The sequence below is a fragment of the Lethenteron reissneri genome, chromosome 62 (genome assembly GCF_015708825.2).
Source record: "Lethenteron reissneri isolate LAM-NWPU_2019-01 chromosome 62, ASM1570882v1, whole genome shotgun sequence".
NCBI classification, from domain to species: Eukaryota; Metazoa; Chordata; class Hyperoartia; order Petromyzontiformes; family Petromyzontidae; genus Lethenteron; species Lethenteron reissneri.
This window is the reverse complement of record NC_083840.1, coordinates 3,819,899-3,841,626: the sequence shown is the minus strand read 5'-3', so window position 1 is coordinate 3,841,626 and position 21,728 is coordinate 3,819,899. Positions and strand designations below refer to the sequence as shown.

At 57.7% G+C, this 21,728-nt stretch overlaps 1 protein-coding gene across 1 annotated transcript in view; it reads left to right on the top strand.

Annotated features, from left to right (window-relative positions):
- Positions 1-21,297, top strand: part of ZW10 (zw10 kinetochore protein) — a 42,497-nt gene extending 21,200 nt beyond the window's left edge. Inside the window, exons 11-24 of the mRNA XM_061576953.1 lie at positions 649-750; positions 3,013-3,090; positions 4,213-4,372; positions 5,904-6,137; positions 6,618-6,812; positions 7,546-7,784; positions 8,591-8,773; positions 10,050-10,369; positions 11,396-11,467; positions 13,390-13,559; positions 15,143-15,273; positions 16,537-16,668; positions 19,030-19,283; positions 21,159-21,297. Coding sequence (XP_061432937.1) covers positions 649-750; positions 3,013-3,090; positions 4,213-4,372; positions 5,904-6,137; positions 6,618-6,812; positions 7,546-7,784; positions 8,591-8,773; positions 10,050-10,369; positions 11,396-11,467; positions 13,390-13,559; positions 15,143-15,273; positions 16,537-16,668; positions 19,030-19,283; positions 21,159-21,279 — 2,391 coding nt within the window. The 3' untranslated portion in view covers positions 21,280-21,297. The remainder of the gene's footprint in view (positions 1-648; positions 751-3,012; positions 3,091-4,212; positions 4,373-5,903; positions 6,138-6,617; positions 6,813-7,545; positions 7,785-8,590; positions 8,774-10,049; positions 10,370-11,395; positions 11,468-13,389; positions 13,560-15,142; positions 15,274-16,536; positions 16,669-19,029; positions 19,284-21,158) is intronic.
- Positions 21,298-21,728: the final 431 nt, after the last annotated feature.

Sequence of the window (21,728 nt, the reverse complement as noted above, 5' to 3'; positions counted from 1 at the left end):
ACTAACAGCACTTGACCCAACAGGCTGTTAAGGCTTCACGGGGGATTTTCGTTTTTTGGAGAGTATTCCAGTTGTGGTGCAGTCTGTAACGTCGGTGTCGTGTTGAAAGCGGGGCATGGTGGTGGTGGTGGCGGTGGCGGATATATGTGTGGATGTTGAGTACCAGGTGCAGTGTGTGTAAACATCGCCACTGGGGAGACAAAGGCGGCCGGGCATGGTGCTGGCCACCCACCCCCTCGTGTGCCGTGCCGTCCTTCGTAGGTGCCGCTACTCGCGAACAGCACTTGCCCCTACAGTCTGTTACAGGCTATATGGGGGATTCATACTCTTAGGTTTTTTTCAGTAAAGTCACGTGACTTTACCGAAAAAACCTAAGAGTATGAATTCTTGCAGTCACGAAAGCTTCAAATCTCGAATATATGGGGGATCTTTGTTTTGTGTGTGCTTGCGGCCGGTGCATCTGCCAGTCGTCATCTCATTCAGTCAACCCATGGCACCTGGGTCTGTCCCCCGTGACCTCCTGCCAGCAGCGAGCCTTCGACACTTCGCGCGGCCTCCAAGTGCACCTCGCCGCGTTGACGTCACCGCCACTTAGCGGCGAACGGCGGCGGTTGTTGTGTCTCGCCGTCTCTCCGCGCGCGTGGCCAGGTGCGTAGGGAGGCTCACAACGCCATCACGGAGTTCTCGAGCCTTCGCGAGCAGCTGGAGAGCACCAACGCGGTGCTGTGCACGCTCAAGCAGCTGCACAAGGTAACGGTCGCGGCGCAGCCGGGCGCCGGTGGTACGACGAAAGCGGACTGCGACGGGATCGCCGATCCGGCTCGTGCAGGTGTAATGACGGCTTGGAAGCACTTCTTCTTGGTTCTTTCGGTAAAGTCACGTAGAATGGAAATAATAAAATAATAAAAATAAAACATAATAAAATAACAGGTCTGTAAGAAAGACAGACCTGTTCTTCTCGACAAGTCTGTCGAGAAGACAGAGTCTGTCTTCTCGACAGACCTGTTCTTCACCTGAGGACGGCTGCTTGCGTTGTGGCCTAAACGTCGTGAGAATAATTTTATTATGTTTTATTTTTATTATTTTATTATTTCCATTCTACGTGGTGACTTTACCGAAAGAACCAAGAAGATGAATCCCTGCAGTCACGAAAGCTTTAAATCGAAATTTGGAAGCACTTGCCTTGAGATGGCTTCTTTTGTTGAGGAGCCACGCGCTCACACTCGGACAGGCGGAGACCCACACTGCAACAGCCCCGAGTCTCCCGCGCATCTCCCTTAGACAGTAGAACCTCTGGTCACGACCATAATTTGTTCCATAACTTTGGACGCAACCCGATTTGGTCGTGACTCGAACCTAATTTCTCCATTGGATTGTATGTAAATACGATTAATCCGTTCTACAGATGTAGATGCCACTGGTTCTTCACGTTCTGTAGATGTAGATGCCACTGGTTCTTCACGTTCTGCAGATGTAGATGCCACTGGTTCTTCACATTCTGCAGATGTAGATGCCACTGGTTCTTCATGTTGGGATGTAGATGCCACTGGTTCTTCATGTTGGGATGTAGATGCCACTGGTTCTTCACATTCTACAGATGTAGATGCCACTGGTTCTTCACGTTCTGCAGATGTAGATGCCACTGGTTCTTCGCATTCTGTATATGTAGATGCCACTGGTTCTTCGCATTCTGTAGATGCCACCAGTTCTTCACGTTCTGTACATGTAGATGCCACTAGTTCTTCACGTTCTGTAGATGTAGATGCCACCAGTTCTTCACTTTCTACAGATGCAGATGCCACTGGTTCTTCACGTTCTGCAGATGTAGATGCCACTGGTTCTTCACGTTCTGTAGATGTAGATGCCACTGGTTCTTCACGTTCTACAGATGTAGATGCCACTGGTTCTTCACGTTCTGCAAATGTAGATGCCACTGGTTCTTCACGTTCTGTAGATGTAGATGCCACTGGTTCTTCACGTTCTGCAGATGTAGATGCCACTAGTTCTTCACGTTCTGCAGATGTAAATGCCACTGGTTCTTCACGTTCTGCAGATGTAGATGCCACTGGTTCTTCACGTTCTACAGATGTAGATGCCACTGGTTCTTCACGTTCTGTAGATGTAGATGCCACTGGTTCTTCGCGTTCTACAGATGTAGATGCCACTGGTTCTTCACGTTCTACAGATGTAGATGCCACTGGTTCTTCACGTTCTACAGATGTAGATGCCACTGGTTCTTCACGTTCTGCAGATGTAGATGCCACTGGTTCTTCACTTTCTGCAGATGTCGATGCCACTGGTTCTTCACGTTCTGCGGATGCAGATGCCACTGGTTCTTCACGTTCTGCAGATGTAAATGCCACTAGTTCTTCACGTTCTGCAGATGTAGATGCCACCGGTTCTTCACGTTCTGCAGATGTAGATGCCACTAGTTCTTCACGTTCTGCGGATGCAGATGCCACTGGTTCTTCACGTTCTGCAGATGTAGATGCCACTGGTTCTTCACGTTCTGCAGATGTAGATGCCACTGGTTCTTCACGTTCTGCAGATGTAGATGCCACTGGTTCTTCACGTTCTGCAGATGTAGATGCCACTGGTTCTTCACGTTCTGCGGATGTAGATGCCACTGGTTCTTCACTTTCTGCAGATGTAGATGCCACTGCTTCTTCACGTTCTGCAGACGTAGATGCCACTGGTTCTTCACATTCTACAGATGTAGATGCCACCAGTTCTTCACGTTCTGTAGATGTAGATGCCACTGGTTCTTCACGTTCTGTAGATGTAGATGCCACCAGTTCTTCACGTTCTGTAGATGTAGATGCCACTGGTTCTTCACATTCTACAGATGTAGATGCCACCAGTTCTTTACCTTCTGCAGATGTAGATGCCAAATTATAAAAGCACGATTTCTGTCGTAGCAACAAAATCATCCCGGTGCGACGTTCAGGCCTTATCGGGGCTTGTTTAAGGTTGTCTTGCGTTGTGTTGTCCCTGTGCGTGTGCGTGTCCCAGGTTTACCAGTGCCTGGAGGGCTCGAGAGAGGCGTTGGGCGCTCATAAATATCTGCTGTCTGCAAGAAGACTCCTCAATGTAAGCACAGGCGGTTCACAATCGCCGTGTCGTAGACACTGAGCCGTGTGTCTCGGTTTGAGCCCTCGGACTTGGATGCATCTCTATTCCTTCTTCCTGTGTGTCTCTGTTTGTGTGTGTGTTTGTCTCCCCGTGTGTGTGTGTGTCTCTGTCTCCCCATGTGTGTGTGTCTGTCTCGCCGTGTGTGTGTGTGTGTCTGTCTCCCCTTGTGTGTGTGTGTCTCTGTCTCCCCGTGTGTGTGTGTTTGTCTCCCCGTGTGTGTGTCTGTCTCCCCTTGTGTGTGTGTCTATCTCCCCCGTGTGTGTGTCTCTGTTTCTGTGTGTCCTCCCCGTGTGTGTGTCTCTATCTCCCCTTGTGTGTGTGTGTGTCTCTGTCTCCCCGTGTGTGTCTCAGTGTCTCTGTCTCCCCGTGTGTGTGCGTCTCTGTCTCCCTGTGTGTGTCTGTCTCCCCGTGTGTGTGTGTGTCTCTGTCTCCCCGTGTGTGTGTGTGTCTCTGTCTCCCTGTGTGTGTGTGTCTCTGTCTTCCTGTGTGTGGTGTCTCTGTCTCCCCGTGTGTGTGTGTCTCTGTCTCCCCGTGTGTGTGTGTCTCTGTCTCCCGTGTGTGTGTGTGTTCTCTGTCTCTCCCCGTGTGTGTGTGTGTCTCTATCTCCCCGTGTGTGTGTGTGTGTGTGTCTCTGTCCTCCCCGTGTGTGTGTGTGTGTGTCTCCCCGTGTGTGTGTGTCTCTGTCTCCCCGTGTGTGTGTGTGTCTCTGTCTCCCCGTGTGTGTGTGTGTGTGTGTCTCTGTCTCCCCGTGTGTGTGTGTGTCTCTGTCTCCCCGTGTGTGTGTGTTTGTCTCCCCGTGTGTGTGTGTGTTTGTCTCCCCGTGTGCATGTGTGTCTCTGTCTCCCTGTGTGTGTCTGTCTCTGCCTCCGTGCGTCCCCGTGTCTAAGGGCCAGCACGCCGTGCTGCGTGTGCTGGATGATCCGTATGTCACCCTGTGTCTCAATGTGTCACCTTGTCCCCGTGCGTCCCCGTGTCTCTCTCCGTGCGTTCCTGTGTCTCTCCGCGCGTCCCCGTGTCTCTGTCCCTGCGTTCCCCATGCATCCCCGCGTCTCTGTCCGTGCGTTCCCCCGTGTCTCTCAGGGCCAGCGTGCCACGCTGCGTCTGCAGGAGGATCTTGGCAGGGACGTGCGGCTGCTGGAGGCCGTGCAGTCTGAGCTGGTGACGCAGCGAGAGAACCTCATCAACCACCTCAACGACGAGTGGAGGCAGCGCGTGGTGTGGGCCGTGCCTACCGGCAAGGGTGCGTGTGTCGGTGGGGTGGGTGAGGGTGGGGTAGGGGTGGGTGGGTGAGGGTGGGTTTGTGGGTAGGTGAGGGTGGGTTTGTGGGTAGGTGGAGGGTGGGTTTGTGGGTAGGTGAGGGTGGGTTTGTGGGTAGGTGAGGGAGGGTTTGTGGGTAGGTGAGGGAGGGTTTGTGGGTAGTGAGGGTGGGTTTGTGGGTAGGTAAGGGTGGGTTTGTGGGTAGGTGAGGGTGGGTTTGTGGGTAGGTGAGGGTGGGTTTGTGGGTAGGTGAGGGTGGGTTTGTGGGTAGGTGAGGGTGGGTTTGTGGGTAGGTGAGGGTGGGTTTGTGGGTAGGTGAGGGTGGGTTTGTGGGTAGGTGAGGGTAGGTGAGGGGGGGTTTGTGGGTAGGTGAGGGTGGGTTTGTGGGTAGGTGAGGTGGGTTTGTGGGTAGGTGAGGGAGGGTTTGTGGGTAGGTGAGGGTAGGTGAGGGTGGGTTTGTGGGTAGGTGAGGGTGGGTTTGTGGGTAGGTGAGGGAGGGTTTGTGGGTAGGTGAGGGGTGGGTTTGTGGGTAGCTGAGGGTGGGTTTGTGGGTAGCTGAGGGTGGGTTTGTGGGTAGGTGAGGGTGGGTTTGTGGGTAGGTGAGGGTTGGGTTTGTGGGTAGGTGAGGGTGGGTTTGTGGGTAGGTGAGGGTAGGTGAGGGTGGGTTTGTGGGTAGGTGAGGGTGGGTTTGTGGGTAGGTGAGGGTGGGTTTGTGGGTAGGTGAGGGAGGGTTTGTGGGTAGTGAGGGTAGGTGAGGGTGGGTTTGTGGGTAGGTGAGGGTGGGTTTGTGGGTAGGTGAGGGAGGGTTTGTGGGTAGGTGAGGGTGGGTTGGTGGGTAGCTGAGGGGTGGGTTTGTGGGTAGCTGAGGGTGGGTTTGTGGGTAGGTGAGGGTGGTTTGTGGGTAGGTGAGGGTGGGTTTGTGGGTAGGTGAGGGTGGGTTTGTGGGTAGCTGAGGGTGGGTTTGTGGGTAGCTGAGGGTGGGTTTGTGGGTAGGTGAGGTGGTTGGGGGTTGTGGGTAGGTGAGGGTGGGTTTGTGGGTAGGTGAGGGTGGGTTTGTGGGTAGCTGAGGGTGGGTTTGTGGGTAGCTGAGGGTGGGTTTGTGGGTAGGTGAGGGTGGGTTTGTGGGTAGCTGAGGGTGGGTTTGTGGGTAGCTGAGGGTGGGTTTGTGGGTAGGTGAGGGAGGGTTTGTGGGTAGGTTAGGGTGGATTTGTGGGTAGGTGAGGGTGGTGGACTTGTGGGATGAGTGTGGATGGGTGAGCGAGTGTCGGCGGGTGAGTGAGTGTGGGCGGGTGAGCGAGTGTGGGCGGGTGTGTGAGTGTGGGTGGGTGAGCGAGTGTAGGTGAGCGAGTGTGCGCGAGTGTAGGTGGGTGAGCGAGTGTGAGCGCGGGTGAGCGAGTGTGAACGGGTGAGAGAGTAAGTCAGAGAGCGAGCGAGCGTCTCCCCCTTCCGCCCCCGCGTCGTCTCTTACCCCACCCCCCCATCCCCTTTGGGTCCCCCCTCCTCTGCCCCTGCAGAGCAGCCCAGCGTGGAGCAGTGTCTGCACACGCAGCTTCGCCTGCTGGGACCGCCGGGCATCACCCGTGACGAGTCCAAGGGTAGAGAGCCACCACCCTCCTCCTCCTCCTCGTCCCCCTTCGTCGTCTCCACCACCACCGCCGCCACGTCGTCGTCGCCGCCATCGTCGCTGGCCGCTATCCTCGCCGCCTACGCCGCGCTGGGGCTCCTGCACAAAAAGCTGAGACGATTCGGTGCGTTGGCGGCGCGTGGTGAAGGTCGATGCAAACACGACTCCTTGTAAAAAATTGCGTCAGTTTTGTTGCCAGATAAAAGGGTAAAAAAAAAAATTTCATTTTGCTACTGGCAAAGGAGGTTCCAATGGTGTAAATGCTTGACCCCGAGCTCTCATACTCTGATGGTGCATTGTCTCTGAGTTGTGCGCCTTTTGGCGTCATCTGGTCCAACACCAATGGAGACTAGGCTCTAAGGAAAGCTGTCTCGGGTGTGGACCAATCAACTTCAAGAACAGTGCACATACATTATCAGAGTTGTGTTTTTTGTTTGCATTCCGACCGCAGGTATTGTGGTCAATGCAAACATGACTCCTCGTAAAAAAAAAGTGTCAGTTTTGTTGCCAGATAAAAGGATTAAAAACCAATCATCATATTTTCTTACTGGCAAAGGAGGTTCCAATGGTGGTTGTGAACGGTTAAAATTGCCTCCGTGTGCAGTGGAGGCTCTACACTCTTTCGTTCTGCGTCCCCTCGTCGTCTTCCCGGGTCTGGCCGTGAGCGCGACCGACGGCACCCTGAGCCTCGTCTCCTCATCCACCACCTCCTCCGTGTCATCGTCCACCTCGTCGGACCCAGCCCGCACCTTCGCCGCTCTCCTCCAAGCGCTCACGTTTGTCCACCAGCACATGCTGGGTGAGCGTGACGTCATCGCCGTCGTCGTCATCGTCGTCATCATCCGCGCTGTGTCTCTTTCTCTCTCTCGCCACGTCTCTCACCCCTCACCGAGTCCCTCCCCCTCTCCTCACCCCCATGTCCTCACCCGGCGTCTCCTCCCCCCCGTGTCTCCCTCCTCACCCGGCGTCTCCTCACCCCCGTGTCTCTCTCCCTCCCTCCGTATCCCTCACCCCCGCGTCTCCCTCCTCACCCCCATGCCTCGCTCACCCAGTCTCTCCGTCTCTCATCAACCCACGCATTTCCCTCCTCACCCGGCGTCTCCTCACTCCATGTCTCCCTCACCCAGCGTCTCTCTCCATCTCTCCTCACTCAGCGTACATCAGCTGAAGCAGCAGAGCATCTTCATCGTCATCAGCGGCATCGTCATGAGCGTCACCATCAGCAGCAATCATTATCATAAGAATAATCATCATCTTCATAAACTTCAGCATCATCATCAATATTTTGATGAACAACATCATCAGCAGCAGCAGCATCAACCATAATGATCGATTTAATCGTTATAAGCTTTAGTATCATCATCATCATGATGAACAGCAGCAGCATCAGCCATAACAATCATCGCTGATTTAATCGCCGTAATCTTATTCAGCATCGTCATCGGTATCAACCATCGTTATCATCATCATCACCACCCTCATCACCATCGATCGCTGAACCTCCGCCCCCGTGCCCCGTCTCCCCTTCGCAGCCGTTCCCCCGAACGAGCCCGTCCTCGTGAGCAATGGGGACGGTGATAGGGATGACGACGATGATGACGATGGCGGTGACGATGGTGGCGGCGACAGCGACAGTGGCGATGGTGGCGATGGGGGCGTGGCGTCCGTAATGGGCTCCCTGCTGTGGGAGCCTCTGTGTGAGACGCTCATCCAGCACTGCCTCCTCGCCAGCGTTCCTTCGGACAGCGCCGGGCTGCAGGCCTACACAGAGGTTTGTGGCGTCGCACGCAAACAAAACAGACTGTCCGGGGCAAGTGCTGCTAGCGAGTAGCAGCGGCACCTGTGAAGGCCGGCACGGCACACGAGGGGGTGGGTGGTCAGGATCACGGTGGCGATGTTTACTACACACCGCACCGGGGAAACTCGTTTGAGGCTGAGTCGGCCTACGGGAGGCCCATGACCGGTTCAGGTAATCGTCACCGGTGTCGATTGGCCGTGAGCGGGAATCGAACTCGGGTCGCTCGGTTCGTAGCGCGGCGTAGCGCTCACCGCTACACCACCGCACACGCGCACACGCACGTGTGTGACACACACACGCAGGCGTGTGACGCACACACGCAGGCGTGTGATGCACACACTCGCTGGTGTGTGACGCACACACGCGCTGGTGTGTGTACGACGCACACACGCATGTGTGTGTACGACGCACACACTTAGGTGTGTGCGTCACACACGTGCTGGTGTGTCACACGCACACACGCTGGTGTGTGACGCGCACACACGCTGGTGTGTGACGCGCACACACACGCAGGTGTGCGAGTCACACACTCGCTGGTGTGTCACGCACACACGCACGCAGGTGTGCGACGCACACACACGCTGGTGTGCGAGTGACACACACGCAGGTGACGCACACACGCATTGGTGTGTCACACGCACACTCAAGCAGGTGGCGTCAAACACACACAAGCACACTCCCACGCACGCACATGCGAGTGTGCGTCACGCGCGCACGGAGGAGCGCGTCGTACGTGTGCGCCCGCACAACGAAGAGTCGCTGTCTCTGTGGCCCCGCAGGTCATCGACGCCACCGGCTCGTTTGAGCGCTCGCTGCTGTCCCTGGGGCTGCTGTCGAACGAGTCGACGGCGCTGCTGTCGTACGCCCGCGACGTCAACGCCCACTTCTCCGGCAAGAAGTGCCGTGACGGAGTGACGCGCGCTCGCTCGCTCATGACCGCCCCGCTGCACGACACCGTCAAGGTGACGCGCACACAGACACACGGACACACACACGGACACGGGGACACACACAGACACACACGCACGGACAGACACACTGACAAACGAGTGACGCGCGCTCGCTCGCTCATGACCGCCCCGCTGCACGACACCGTCAAGGTGACGCGCGCACGGACACACGGACACACACACGGACATACACACAGACGCGTAGACACGCGCTCGCTCGCTCATGACCGCTCCGCTGCACGACACCGTCAAGGTGACGTGCACACAGACACACGGACACATACACACACACAGACACACACACAGACACAGACACACACAAACACAGACATACCCAGACACAGACATACACAGACACGTAGAGGCACGCGCTCGCTCACACATGTTCGCTTCGCTGCAGGCAGACACACGGACACACACACACACAACAACAACAACCGCCATTCGCCACTAAGTGGCGGTGACGTCACCACGACGCTTGTGCCAGGCCATGTGCACCTTGAGGCCACACACGGACACACGCACAGACACGGACACACACACGGATACATGCACGGACACATTTGCAAGGACACACGTGGATACACACACGGACAAAGACACGCAGACGCGCGCGCGCTCGCTCATCATCTCTCCACGGCAAGACAGTCAAGGTGACACGCGCTCGGACACAGACACACGCGCGCGTGTGCACAGATGGCGAGAGACGCTGACAGCTGATGGACGGGGGGGCACCTTGAAATGGACAGACAGACAGACAGACTTACTTGCAGGCAAGGACAGAGAGAGGCATTGAGAGACTGATGGTGGGAGACACTCACGCGCGCACGCAGATGGACAGACAGGTGGACACGCACGGGGATGAGCGTACGGAGAAAGAGACGGGGAGGGGTTTACTCGCGGACAGACAGAGGGGGACCGGTGGATGAACGTGTAGACACAGGAGACGAGCCAGACTTGCAGAGGGACAGAGAGACAGGAGGAGAGACGGGAGGAGAGACGGGGGGAGAGACGGGGGGAGAGACAGAGAGACAGAGAGACAGAAGGAGAGACGGGAGGAGAGACGGGAGGAGAGACGGGAGGAGAGACGGGAGGAGAGACGGGAGGAGGGACGGGGGGAGGGACGGGAGGAGGGACGGGAGGAGGGACGGGAGGAGGGACGGGAGGAGGGACGGGGGGAGGGACGGGAGGAGAGACGCGCACGGGGGACGCACGCACGGAGACAGAGACACGGACGCCCCGCCGCTCGCACTCCGAATGTAACCGGCGACCCTCCCTACTCGGGCAGGTCTCGGACGTTCTGGACGTCGTCTTCGCCGGCCCCTCGGCCGAAGCCGTGGCGACGGTGGGGGGCGGTGTCCCGGCGGCGGTGGCGGCGGCGGTGAGGCGCGGTGTCCCGGCAGAGGGGGCGGTGGCGGTGAGGCGCGGTGTCTCGGCAGAGGGGGCGGTGGCGGTGAGGCGCGGTGTCCCGGCAGAGGGGGCGGGCGGCCCGGGGCTGTCCCCGGCGACCCTGCGCATGCCGCGTTGCCGCATCAGCCGATCGGCGCGAGACCTCGTCCTGCTCGCTCACGGCATCCTCACCGAAGCCTGCAGCAGCCAGGGGCCCTGGTGAGCGGGGGGGAGGGGGGGGGAGGTCTCGCTGTGAAGCAGAGGTCACAATCGGGTACCCCCCGATACCCGTACCCTACCTGATACCCGTACCCTACCTGATACCCGTACCCTACCCGATACCCGTACCCTACCCGATACCCGTACCCTACCCGATACCCGTACCCTACCTGATGCCCATACCCTACCTGATGCCCGTACCCTACCTGATACCCGTACCCTACCCGATACCCGTACCCTACCCGATACCCGTACCCTACCTGATACCCGTACCCTACCCGATGCCCGTACCCTACCTGATACCCGTACCCTACCCGATACCCGTACCCTACCCGATACCCGTACCCTACCCGATACCCGTACCCTACCCGATACCCGTACCCTACCCGATACCCGTACCCTACCCGATACCCGTACCCTACCCGATACCCGTACCCTACCTGATACCCGTACCCTACCTGATACCCGTACCCTACCCGATACCCGTACCCTACCCGATACCCGTACCCTACCCGATACCCGGCTACCTTGGTGTGGCCGGGTACGGGTAGGCCGTGAGTCACTGGTGAGTCACCGTTTGTCACTCATTTCCCAACGTCTTGTCTCTTCTCACAATTCAAGTTCCTAGAATCAACCCACCCGCGCCTGCAACATGGCTTCATCCCAGAGGTCGCAACTGGGTACCCGATACCCGGCCACCCGTACCCAGGTGGTTCCTCCCAGTAAAAGTGCATAGTTAGCTCCAGTGGAAAGAGGTCACGGGTACAGACCCAGGTGCCATGGGTTTGCCTGACTGAGATGACAAGCACACACGCAAAACAACCCCGTTGTAGTGAGCAGTGCCGTGGGGGAAATGGCGTTTGTAACCACCACAGCGGCAAAATGGGGGCTCTGGACCGGGTGCGAGGGGCTGGTAACCCCCTCGACCTTGAAGTAAATGACCACTCAACTACGAAGAAAATATAAAACGCACACACACACGCTCACACACGCTCACACGCTCACGCTCGTGATTTCTGTCCACAGCGCCGCTCAACTATTCTACGCTGTCCGAAACATCTTCCACCTCTTCTGCGACGTCGTGCCAACTTACCACCGGTGAGAGACTACCCCGCCGCCGGCCTTAATAGGCGCTCGCTAACTGGCTACCCATCGCCAGTAGGGTCACACACAAGACCGCCTGCCTCTGCCACAAGGCCTTCATATTCGCCTGCCCACCGTACCTTTCTTCATTACTGACGACTTGCAGCTCAGCGCACGGCAGATGCCTGCGCAGCGCGACTCACGACCTCCTCTTAATACAGTAATCCCTCGCCACTTTGCGGTTCAAGTTTCGCGGCCTCAGTGCATCGCGGATTTTTCGAACTGATTTAAAGGCCTCATTATACCTGTGCAGTAACACCATCATCATCATCATTCATCACATTCATCGAACTGCACAGGTCTGTCATCGTCGTCATTGTCATCGTCATTGTCATCGTCATTGTCATCGTCATTGTCATCGTCATTGTCATCGTCGTCATTGTCGTCGTCATTGTCATCGTCGTCATTGTCATCGTCATTGTCACCGTCATTGTCATCGTCATTGTCATCGTCATTGTCATCGTCGTCATTACTGGAGTCAAGTCTCAAGATACTACTGTCATTGGTGAGTGTAGAACACCACAATACGTATCGTATGAAAGAGAGAGAGAGTGAATGTATAGTATTAAGGTTTTATAGTTAAATAGATTTAAGTAAAATATATATATATAAAGTATAAATATACATATTTTAAACATTCTGGTACCCACACACACATATACGGAAATTCCTAGGGGGGCCAATCCTACTTCGCGTATTTTCACCTATCGCGAGGGGTTCCGGTCCCCATTAACCGCGATCAACGAGGGATCACTGTACCAAGATCCAGGATGGTCACCGTGTCTACGCGCCGCTTCTCGGTGGCAGCCCCAACAGTCTGGAGCGCCGTCACCCCTCTGCACATTCGCAGCATCACCTCCATCGCCTCCTTCAAGAGACACTTAAAAACTCACCTCTACAACCACGCGCTTTCGAGCGACTCTGAGCTTGGCTCCGCGCCTCTGAGTTGCGGCCACTACGTCTTCAAATTTGCGCGCGTTACAAATTGAACTATTATTATTATTATAATAGCCCCAGCTGCCCTGGGGGGGCGGGACATGTTCGTGTGTTACGTGCGTGTCCGTGCGTCTCTACGCACGCATGTCTCCGCACGTGTGTGTATGTGTGAGCTTGTGTTTGTGTACGGGAGTGGTGGGTGTAGCGGTTAGCGCTACGCCGCGCTACGAACCCGGCGACCCGAGTTCGATTCCCGCTCAAGGCCAACACCCAGTGATGATAATTTTTGAACCGGTCTTGAGCCTCCCCTAGGTCGACTCAGCCTCAAGTGAGTACCTGGTGCGGTGTTTAAACATCGCCACTGGGGGGAGACAAAGGCGGCTGGGTGTGGTGCTGGCCACCCACCCCCTCGTGTGCCGTGCCGGCGTTCATAGGTGCTACTCCACTCAACAGCACTTACCCCTACAGTCTGTTAAGCCTATACGGTGGATTCTTTGTGTGTGTGCGTGTCCGCGTGCGTGCGTGTGTGTCCGCGTGTGTGTGTGTTCGCGTGTGTGTGTGTCTGCGTGTGTGTGTGTGTCCGCGTGTGTGTGTGTCCATGTGAGTGTGTGTGTGTGTCCGCGTGTGTGTGTGTCTGCGTGTGTGTGTGTCCATGTGAGTGTGTCTGCGTGTGTGTGTGTCTGCGTGTGTGTGTGTCTGCGTGTGTGTGTCCGTGTGTGTGTGTCCGTGTGAGTGTGTCTGCGTGTGTGTGTGTCTGCGTGTGTGTGTCCGCGTGTGTGTGTCTGCGTGTGTGTCTGCGTGTGTGTGTCCGAGTGTGTATGCGTGTGTGTGTCTGCGTGTGTGTCTGCGCGCGTGTCTGCATGTGTCCGTGTGTGTCTGCATGTGTCCGCGTGTGTCCGCGTGTGCGTGCGTGTGTCCGCGTGTGCGCGTGCTCGCCCCAGGGAGTCTCTGCAGAACTTCCCGCAGGTGGCCGCCATCCACCACAACAACTGCATGCTGCTGGCGCACTACCTGCTCACGCTGGGCCACCAGTACCACGCGCGGCTGCCCTTCTCGCTCTCCGAGGGCACCACCACCTTCGTCGACCTCGTGCCCGCCTTCCGCAAACTCGGTGAGACCCAAAGACAAAGGTGGTGTCCGCACACACCGGTATAGCCTCGACGGACGATCGGGGCAAGTGCCGGTAGCGAGCGGCGCGTACGAATTGGTTGTGACGCGCACCATAACGGGGGCAGGCGTCGGGTGAGGGGTGTAGGCAGTGAGTGTTGCTGTACTCGGAATGTACTCCAGTGTTCATTTTCTTGGTTCTTTCGGTAAAGTCACGTAGAAGGGAAGTAATAAAATAATAAAAATAAAACATTCTTCACCTGAAGACGGCTGCTTGCGTTGTAGCCGAAACGTCGTGAGAATTATTTTATTATGTTTTATTTTTATTATTTTATTACTTCCCTTCTACGTGACTTTACCGAAAGAACCAAGAAGATGAATCCCTGCAGTCACGAAAGCTTTAAATCGAAATTTAAGTCTCCAGTGGTGTCAAGAACAAACCACGCAACACAGAGTTAGACTGATGGCCTTGATCTAAGTTGTCTTGTGGTTGTTGTTGTTGTTGTTGTTTGACTTTTATGGCTTTATTTTGGTGATTTTTGAAAAGTTTTTCGGTTTGGCCATGTTTGTTTGTTGTAGTACAGACTTAGACTGATGGCCTTAATCTAAGTTATCTTGTGGTTGTTGTTGTTGTTTGACTTTTATGGCTTTATTTTGGTGATTTATGAAAAGTTTTTCGGTTTGGCAATGTTTGTTTGTTGTAGTACAGAGTTAGACGAATGGCTTTAATGTAAGTTGTCTTGTGGTTGTTGTTGTTGTTTGACTTGCATCCCACTGGGATTTTTGCACACAGCCTTGGTGTGTAACGGTGATTTTCCTGCAATATTTTGCTGTCTTTTCTTGGATTTTCTGTTTGCACTCAGTCACATATTCACTTTAAGATGTTTTCTTGTTCAAGTTTTTGTTTTTTTGTTTGTTGCTGTTGCACCCGATTCAAGAGCCGAATGGCTCACAGGGCTCTACCTAATACATGAAACTTGTAGCGTAGCCGGTAACCACACACGTCCGCCTCTGTCTCCCACAGAGACAAAGGTCCCCCGCATAGCCTGAACAGGCCGGAGGGGCAAGTGCTGTTAGCGGGGGCAGCACCTATGAAGGGCCGGCGGGTGATATCGTTCAGCGCGCACGCGTACGCTGAGACAAAGACAAAGATCCCCCGTGCAGCCTTTAGCCCGTGAATGGGGTGGTTTGGTCGGGACCAGATCTCGGCATCGGAGTCTCAAGATCTTGAGTCAAGAGACCAGGACTCAAGAGTTCTAGATTTGAAGCTTTCGTGGCTGCAAGGATTCATATTCTTAGGTTTTTTCGGTAAAGTCACTGTGTAGGTAAAAAATTAAAATTAATAAAAGTAAAATAAAATAAAAATCACGACGTTTCGGAGGCAACACAAGCTTCAGGTGGAACCGTCGTGATTTTTATTTTATTTTACTTTTATTAATTTTAAATTTTTTACTTACGTGACTTTACCGAAAAAACCGAAGAATAAGCACTCAAGAGCTTCGAGTTGAGACCGAGCTTAAGTTAACATTGCCTCGCACCGTTGCTCATTGGTCTATCTGACCCCGTGACCTCTGCCGCCCCCCCCAGGGGCGGAGGCGCTGCTGGGCCAGCTGCGCTCCCAGAAGGCCGTGCTGCACGAGTCGCTGGGCGTCGCTCGGGGATTCCGCAGCCTGGAGGACGACGGAAACTACGCGGCGGCGCAGAGGAGCGTCAAACAGGCACGTCGCTCGCTCGCTCGCCCACTCGTCCACTGAGTCACCCACCCACTCGCCCACTTACCCACTGAGTCACCCACTCACTCAACTACAGCAATCGCGCAGCGGAGCGTCAAGCAGGCACGCCGCTCGCTCGCTCGTCCACTAAGTCGCCCATCCACTCGCCCACTGAGTCACCCACTCCGTCACTCATCCACTCATCTACTCAGCCACTGAGTCACCCACTCGCTCAACTACAGCAATCGCGCAGCGGAGCGTCAAGCAGGCACGTCGCTCGCTCGCTCGTCCACTGAGTCGCCCATCCACTCGCCCACTGGGTCACCCACTCCGTCACTCATCCACTCAGTCACTGAGTCACCCACTCGCTCAACTACAGCAATCGCGCAGCGGGGCGTCAAGCAGGCACGCCGCTCGCTCGCTCGTCCACTGAGTCGTCCATCCACTCGTCCACTGGGTCACCCACTCCGTCACTCATCCACTCAGCCACTGAGTCACCCACTCGCTCAACTACAGCAATCGCGCAGCGGAGCGTCAAGCAGGCACGCCGCGTCGCTCGCCCACCCACCGAGTCGCCCATCCACTCGCCCACTGAGTCGGCCACCCACTCAGCCTACTGAGTCACCCACCCACTCGGCCACTGGGTCGCCCATCCACTCAGCCATTGAGTCACCCACCCACTGGGCCACTGAGTCACCCGCCCACTAAGTCGCCCATCCACTCACCCACTGAGTCGGCCACCCACTCGGCCACTTACCCACTGAGTCACCCACTCCGTCGCTCATCCACTCAGCCACTGAATCACCCACTCCGTCGCCCATCCACTCAGCCACTGAGTCACCCACTCGCTCAACTACAGCAATCGCGTAGCGAGGTACGGGTAGGGTACGGGTACGGCCGGGTACGGGTACCCGTTTGCGACCCTGGTGCGGCCGGGTACGGGTAGACCGTGAGTCACTGGTGTGTCACCGTTTGTCACTCATTTCCCAACGTCTTGTCTCTTCTCACAATTCAAGTTCCTTAGAATCAACCCACCCGCGCCTGCAACATGGCTTCATCCCAGAGGTCGCAATCGGGTACCCGATACCCGGCCGGGTACGGGTAGGGTACGGGTACGGGTAGGGTACGGGTAGGGTACGGGTACGGCCGGGTACGGGTACCCGTTTGCGACCCTGGTGCGGCCAGGTACGGGTACGCGTAAGGAATCAAAACCCGTTTGCGACCTCTGCCTGCCAGCGCCTTAACCCCGCGTCCCTCCCCGCCCGCCAGGTGTTGCACCAGCTGAGCCGCCTGGGCGTGGTGTGGCAGGGCGTGCTGCCCGTCAACGTCTACTGCAAGGCCTTGGGCACCCTGCTCAACACGGCACTCACGGAGATCACCGCCGCCGTGGCAGCCCTGGAGGTGAGAGAGCGACGCTGGGCCCAGCTGGGTCTCCCTCCTGAGCCGCCTGGGGGTCACCCCCCCCCCATCTCCCTCTCTCGTTCTCTCTCTCTCGTTCTTCTCTCTCCTCTGTTCCCTCTCCTGTCTCTCTCGTTTTTTTACGATCAGAGGAAACGGGAAGATGCTCGGTGTAGTCGGCACTTTGCTTCGTTCATCGTTTCGTTGTTTTTTTATTTGCTTTATGTAAACGACCCCCCTCTGCCCCCCCCCCCCTCTCTCTCTCTACCCTCTCTCGCTCACTTTCTCTCTCGCTCACTCTCTCGCTCGCTCACTCTCTCTCGCTCACTCTCTCGCTCGCTCTCTCGCTCGCTCTCTCACTCTCTCTCGCTCACTCTCTCGCTCTCACTCTCTCGCTCTCACTCTCTCTCGCTCACTCTCTCTCTCGCTCCACTCTCTCGCTCTCTCTCTCGCTCACCTCTCTCGCTCACTCTCTCGCTCTCACTCTCTCTCGCTCACTCTCTCTCTCGCTCCACTCTCTCGCTCTCCTCTCTCTCGCTCACTCTCTCGCTCACTCTCTCGCTCACTCTCTCGCTCACTCTCTCGCTCACCGCTCTCGCTCACTCTCTCACTCTCTCGCTCACTCTCTCGCTCTCTCTCTCTCTCGCTCACTCTCTCGCTCGCTCACTCTCTCTCGCTCACTCTCTCTCGCTCACTCTCTCGCTCACTCTCTCGCTCACTCTCTCGCTCACTCTCTCGCTCACTCTCTCGCTCACTCTCTCGCTCACTCTCTACTCTCTCGCTCACTCTCTCGCTCACTCTCTTGCTCACTTTCTCTACCCTCTCTCGCTCACTCTCTCTCCTCTCTCTCTACCCTCTCTGTCTCGCTCACTCTCTCGCTCACTCTCTCACTCTCTCTCTCCCTCTCTACCCTCTCTCGCTCACTCGCTTTCTCTCTCTCTGAGGGGGCTCATAGTGGCCGTGTCGGAGACGTTGAGCCGACACAACTGCGAAGCTCGGGGCGTTGGAGCCCTGGGTCTGGGTGTCTCTCTCTCTCAGGGGGTGCCAGTGGGCACTCGAGGCTTTTTGCAAGTTGGTTGGATTAATACAGAAACACTAAGTGTATCTTCTCTTGTAAATATACATTCAAGATCAGTTTGTGGGGTAACTCGGGGTTCGGGGCGGGAGGTTGAACGGAGCTGAGCGGCATCTCTAGCTCACCACCACGTGCCTCACCACGCCCCTCACCACCCCCATCACCACCCCCCTCACCACCACGAACCCCCCTCCCTCACCACTCCCCTCACCACCCCCCTCACCACCCCCATCACCACCCCCCTCACCACCACGAACCCCCCTCCCTCACCACTCCCCTCACCACCCCCCCTCACCACCCCCATCACCACCCCCCTCACCACCACGAACCCCCCTCCCTCACCACTCCCCTCACCACCCCCCTCACCACCCCCCTCACCACGCCCCTCACCACCCCCCTCACCACTCCCCTCACCACCCCCCTCACCACGCCCCTCACCACCCCCCTCACCACTCCCCTCACCACCCCCCTCACCACCCCCCTCACCACCCCCCTCACCACCACGTGCCTCACTCCCTCACCACCCCCCTCACCACCCCCCTCACCACCCCCCAACCCCCTCCACCACGAACCCCCCTCACCACCCCCCTCACCACCCCCCTCACCACCCCCCGCCACCACGAACCCCCCTCACCACCCCCCTCACCACCCCCCTCACCACCCCCTCACCACCCCCCTCACCACCCCCCTCACCACCCCCCTCACCACGAACCCCCCTCACCACCCCCCCACCCCCCTCACCACCCCCCCCCTCACCCCCCTCACCACCACCCCCCTCACCACCCCCTCACCACCCCCCTCACCACCCCCCCTCCACCACGAACCCCCCCCCTCACCACCCCCCTCACCACCCCCCTCACCACCCCCCTCACCACCCCCCCTCACCACCCCCCTCACCACCCCCCTCACCACCCCCCTCACCACCCCCCTCACCACCCCCCTCCACCACGTACCCCCCCCCTCACCACCCCCCTCACCACCCCCTTCACCACCACGTGCCTCACCACCCCCCCCTCACCACCCCCCCCTCACCCCCCTCACCACCCCCCCCTCACCCCCCTCACCACCCCCCTCCACCACGAACCCCCCCCCCCCACCACCCCCCTTCCCACCCCCCTCACCATGCCCCTCACCCCACCCCCCCTCCACCCCCCACCCCCCTCACCACCCCCCTCACCACCCCCCTCACCACCCCCCTCACCACCTCCCTCACCACCCCCCTCACCACCCCCCTCACCACCCCCCCACCCCCCTCACCACCCCCACCCCCCTCCACCACGATCCCCCAGGACATCTCGGCATTGGACGCCGACCGGCTTCACGCGTTGTGCTCGGAGGTCGCCACCTCCGCCCCCGCGGCCTTCCGCCCGTGGTCGGAGGAGGAGGAGGAGGAAGGGGGGGAGGAGGGGGGCGAGGAGGAGAGGGCGCGGGAGGAGGAGGAGCGGGGGCTGCGTCTGCGGCTGCCGCTGCACGTGGCCGCGTGGGGGAGGTTCGCGGAGCTCCGGGGCCTCCTGCAGGGCACGCTCAGCGACATCGTCGATAGGTGAGCGGTGGCGCCGTCGCTCGTTCGCTCGCTCACTCACTCACTCGCTCGCTCGCTCACTCGTTCGCTCAAGTCGGCGGTTAGGGGGTAAGTCGCTCGCTCGCTCAGTCGGTTGTGGGGTAAGTCGTTCGGTCACTCACTCGATCACTCAGTCGGTTACACAGTAGGTTGGTCAGTCGCTCGCTCGCTCAAGTCGGCGGTGAGGGGGTAAGTCGCTCGCTCGCTCAGTCGGTTATGGAGCGAGTCTGTCGCTCGCTCGGTCAGTCGGTTGTGGGGTAAGTCAATCGGTCATTCGCTCGTTTACATGGTCAGTCGGTTACTGAGTGAGTCGGTCGGTCAATCGGTTGAGGGGTAAGTCGGTCAGTCGCTCACTCGCGCGCTCTCATGGTCAGTCAGTTACGGAGCAAGTTTGTCGCTCGCTCGCTCAGTCGGTTGTGGGGTAAGTCAATCGGTCATTCGTTCGTTCACATGGTCAGTCGGTTACGGAGCGAGTCGGTCTGTCGCTCGCTCGGTAAGTCGGTTGTGGGGTAAGTCGATTGGTCATTCGCTCGTTCACATGGTCAGTCGGTTACGGAGCGAGTCGGTCTGTCGCTCGCTCGGTAAGTCGGTTGTGGGGTAAGTCGTTCGGTCACTCACTCGATCGCTCAGTCGGTTACACAGTAGGTTGGTCAGTCACTCACTCGCTCACTCGCTCAAGTCAGGGTTAGGGGGTAAGTCGCTCGCTCGCTCAGTCGGTTGCGGAGCAAGTCTGTCGCTCGCCCTCTAACGTTCAGTTACCGAGTTAGTTGATTCGCTCGATTTCTCACTCATGTGGCGATCCGTCCGAAGAGTTATTTCACCAACACCACCACTGCTACCTCACTCTGCTGTGCCCTGTGTGTCTTGGCGCGTGTCTGCGACTGTGTCTCCGCGCGTGTCTACATGCCTATGTGTCTCCGTGCGTGTCTCCGTGTCGACGTGCGTGTCTCCGTGCGTATCTCCGTGTCTACGTGTGTATCTCCGTGTCTACGTGCATGTCTACGTGCGTGTCTATGTGCGTGTCTCCGTGCGTGTCTCCGTGTCTCCGTGCGTGTCTCCGTGTCTCCGTGCGTGTCTCTGTGTCTACGTGCGTATCTCCGTGTCTCCGTGCGTGTCTCCGTGTCTCCATGCGTGTCTACGTGCGTGTCTCCGTGCGTGTCTCCGTGCGTGTCTCCGTCTCTACGTGCGTGTCTCCGTGTCTCCGTGCGTGTCTCCGTGTCTACGTGCGTGTCTCCGTGTGTGTCTCCGTGTGTGTCTCCGTGTGTGTCTCCGTGTGTGTCTCCGTGTCTACGTGTGTGTGTGGTGATGGCCACCCACCCGCTCGTGCGCCGTTTCGTCGGTGCTACTCTCCAACAGCACTTGCCCCGACAGTCAGTTGAGGCTACACGGGGTGTGTGTGTGTGTGTGCATGCGGAGCGGTGGTGTAGTGGTTAGCGCTACGCTGCGCTACGAACCCGGCGACCCGAGTTCGATTCTCGCTCACGGCCAACACCACCAGCGACGATTATCTAAACCGGGCCTGAGCCTCCCCTAGGTCGACTCAACCTCAAATGAGTACCTGGTGCGGTGTGTAGTAAACATCGCCACTGGAGAGACAAAGGCGGCCGGGCGTGGTGCTGGTCACCCACCCCCTCGTGTGCCGTGCCGGCCTTCATAGGTGCTCGCTAACAGCACTTGCCCCAACAGTCTGTTACAGGCTATACTGGGGGATCTTTGTCCTTACCTTTTGCGTGCGTGCGTGCGTGTGTGCGTGCGCGCGTGTGCGTGCGTGTGTGGGTGCGTGTGTGCGTGCGTGTGTGCGCGCGCATGTGTGTGCGTGTGTGTGCGTGCGTGTGCGTGCGTGTGTGTGTGCGTCAGGTGGGCTGACGGCAAGGGTCCGCTGGCGCAGGAGTTCTCCCCGAGCGAGGTGAAGTCGCTCGTGCGAGCGCTCTTCCAGAACACCGACCGGCGCGCAGCTGCCCTCAACAAGATCAAATAGTGGGGGGCAGGGGGGGGGCAGAGGGGGGCAGGGGGGGGGGGGGCAGGGGGGGGGCAGGGGGGGGCAGGACACACCACACATGGGGGGGGCGGGGGGGTTCACCACACATGGGGGGGGGGCGCAGCACTTAGCCCGGACGTACACACACACACACGTACACACACACGTATACACGTACACACACACGTACACACACACACGTACACACACGTACACGTACACACAGACACACAGGTACACACAAACACGTGCACACAGACACACGTAAACACACGTAAACACAGACACACGTACACACAGACACACGTAAACACACGTACACACAGACACACGTACACACAGACACGTACACACACGTACACACGTAAACACACACAGACACACGCACCTCACACCAATCCGCGCTCGAGACAATCCGCCATCGTGTCACGTCACCCTCGGCCAGTCCC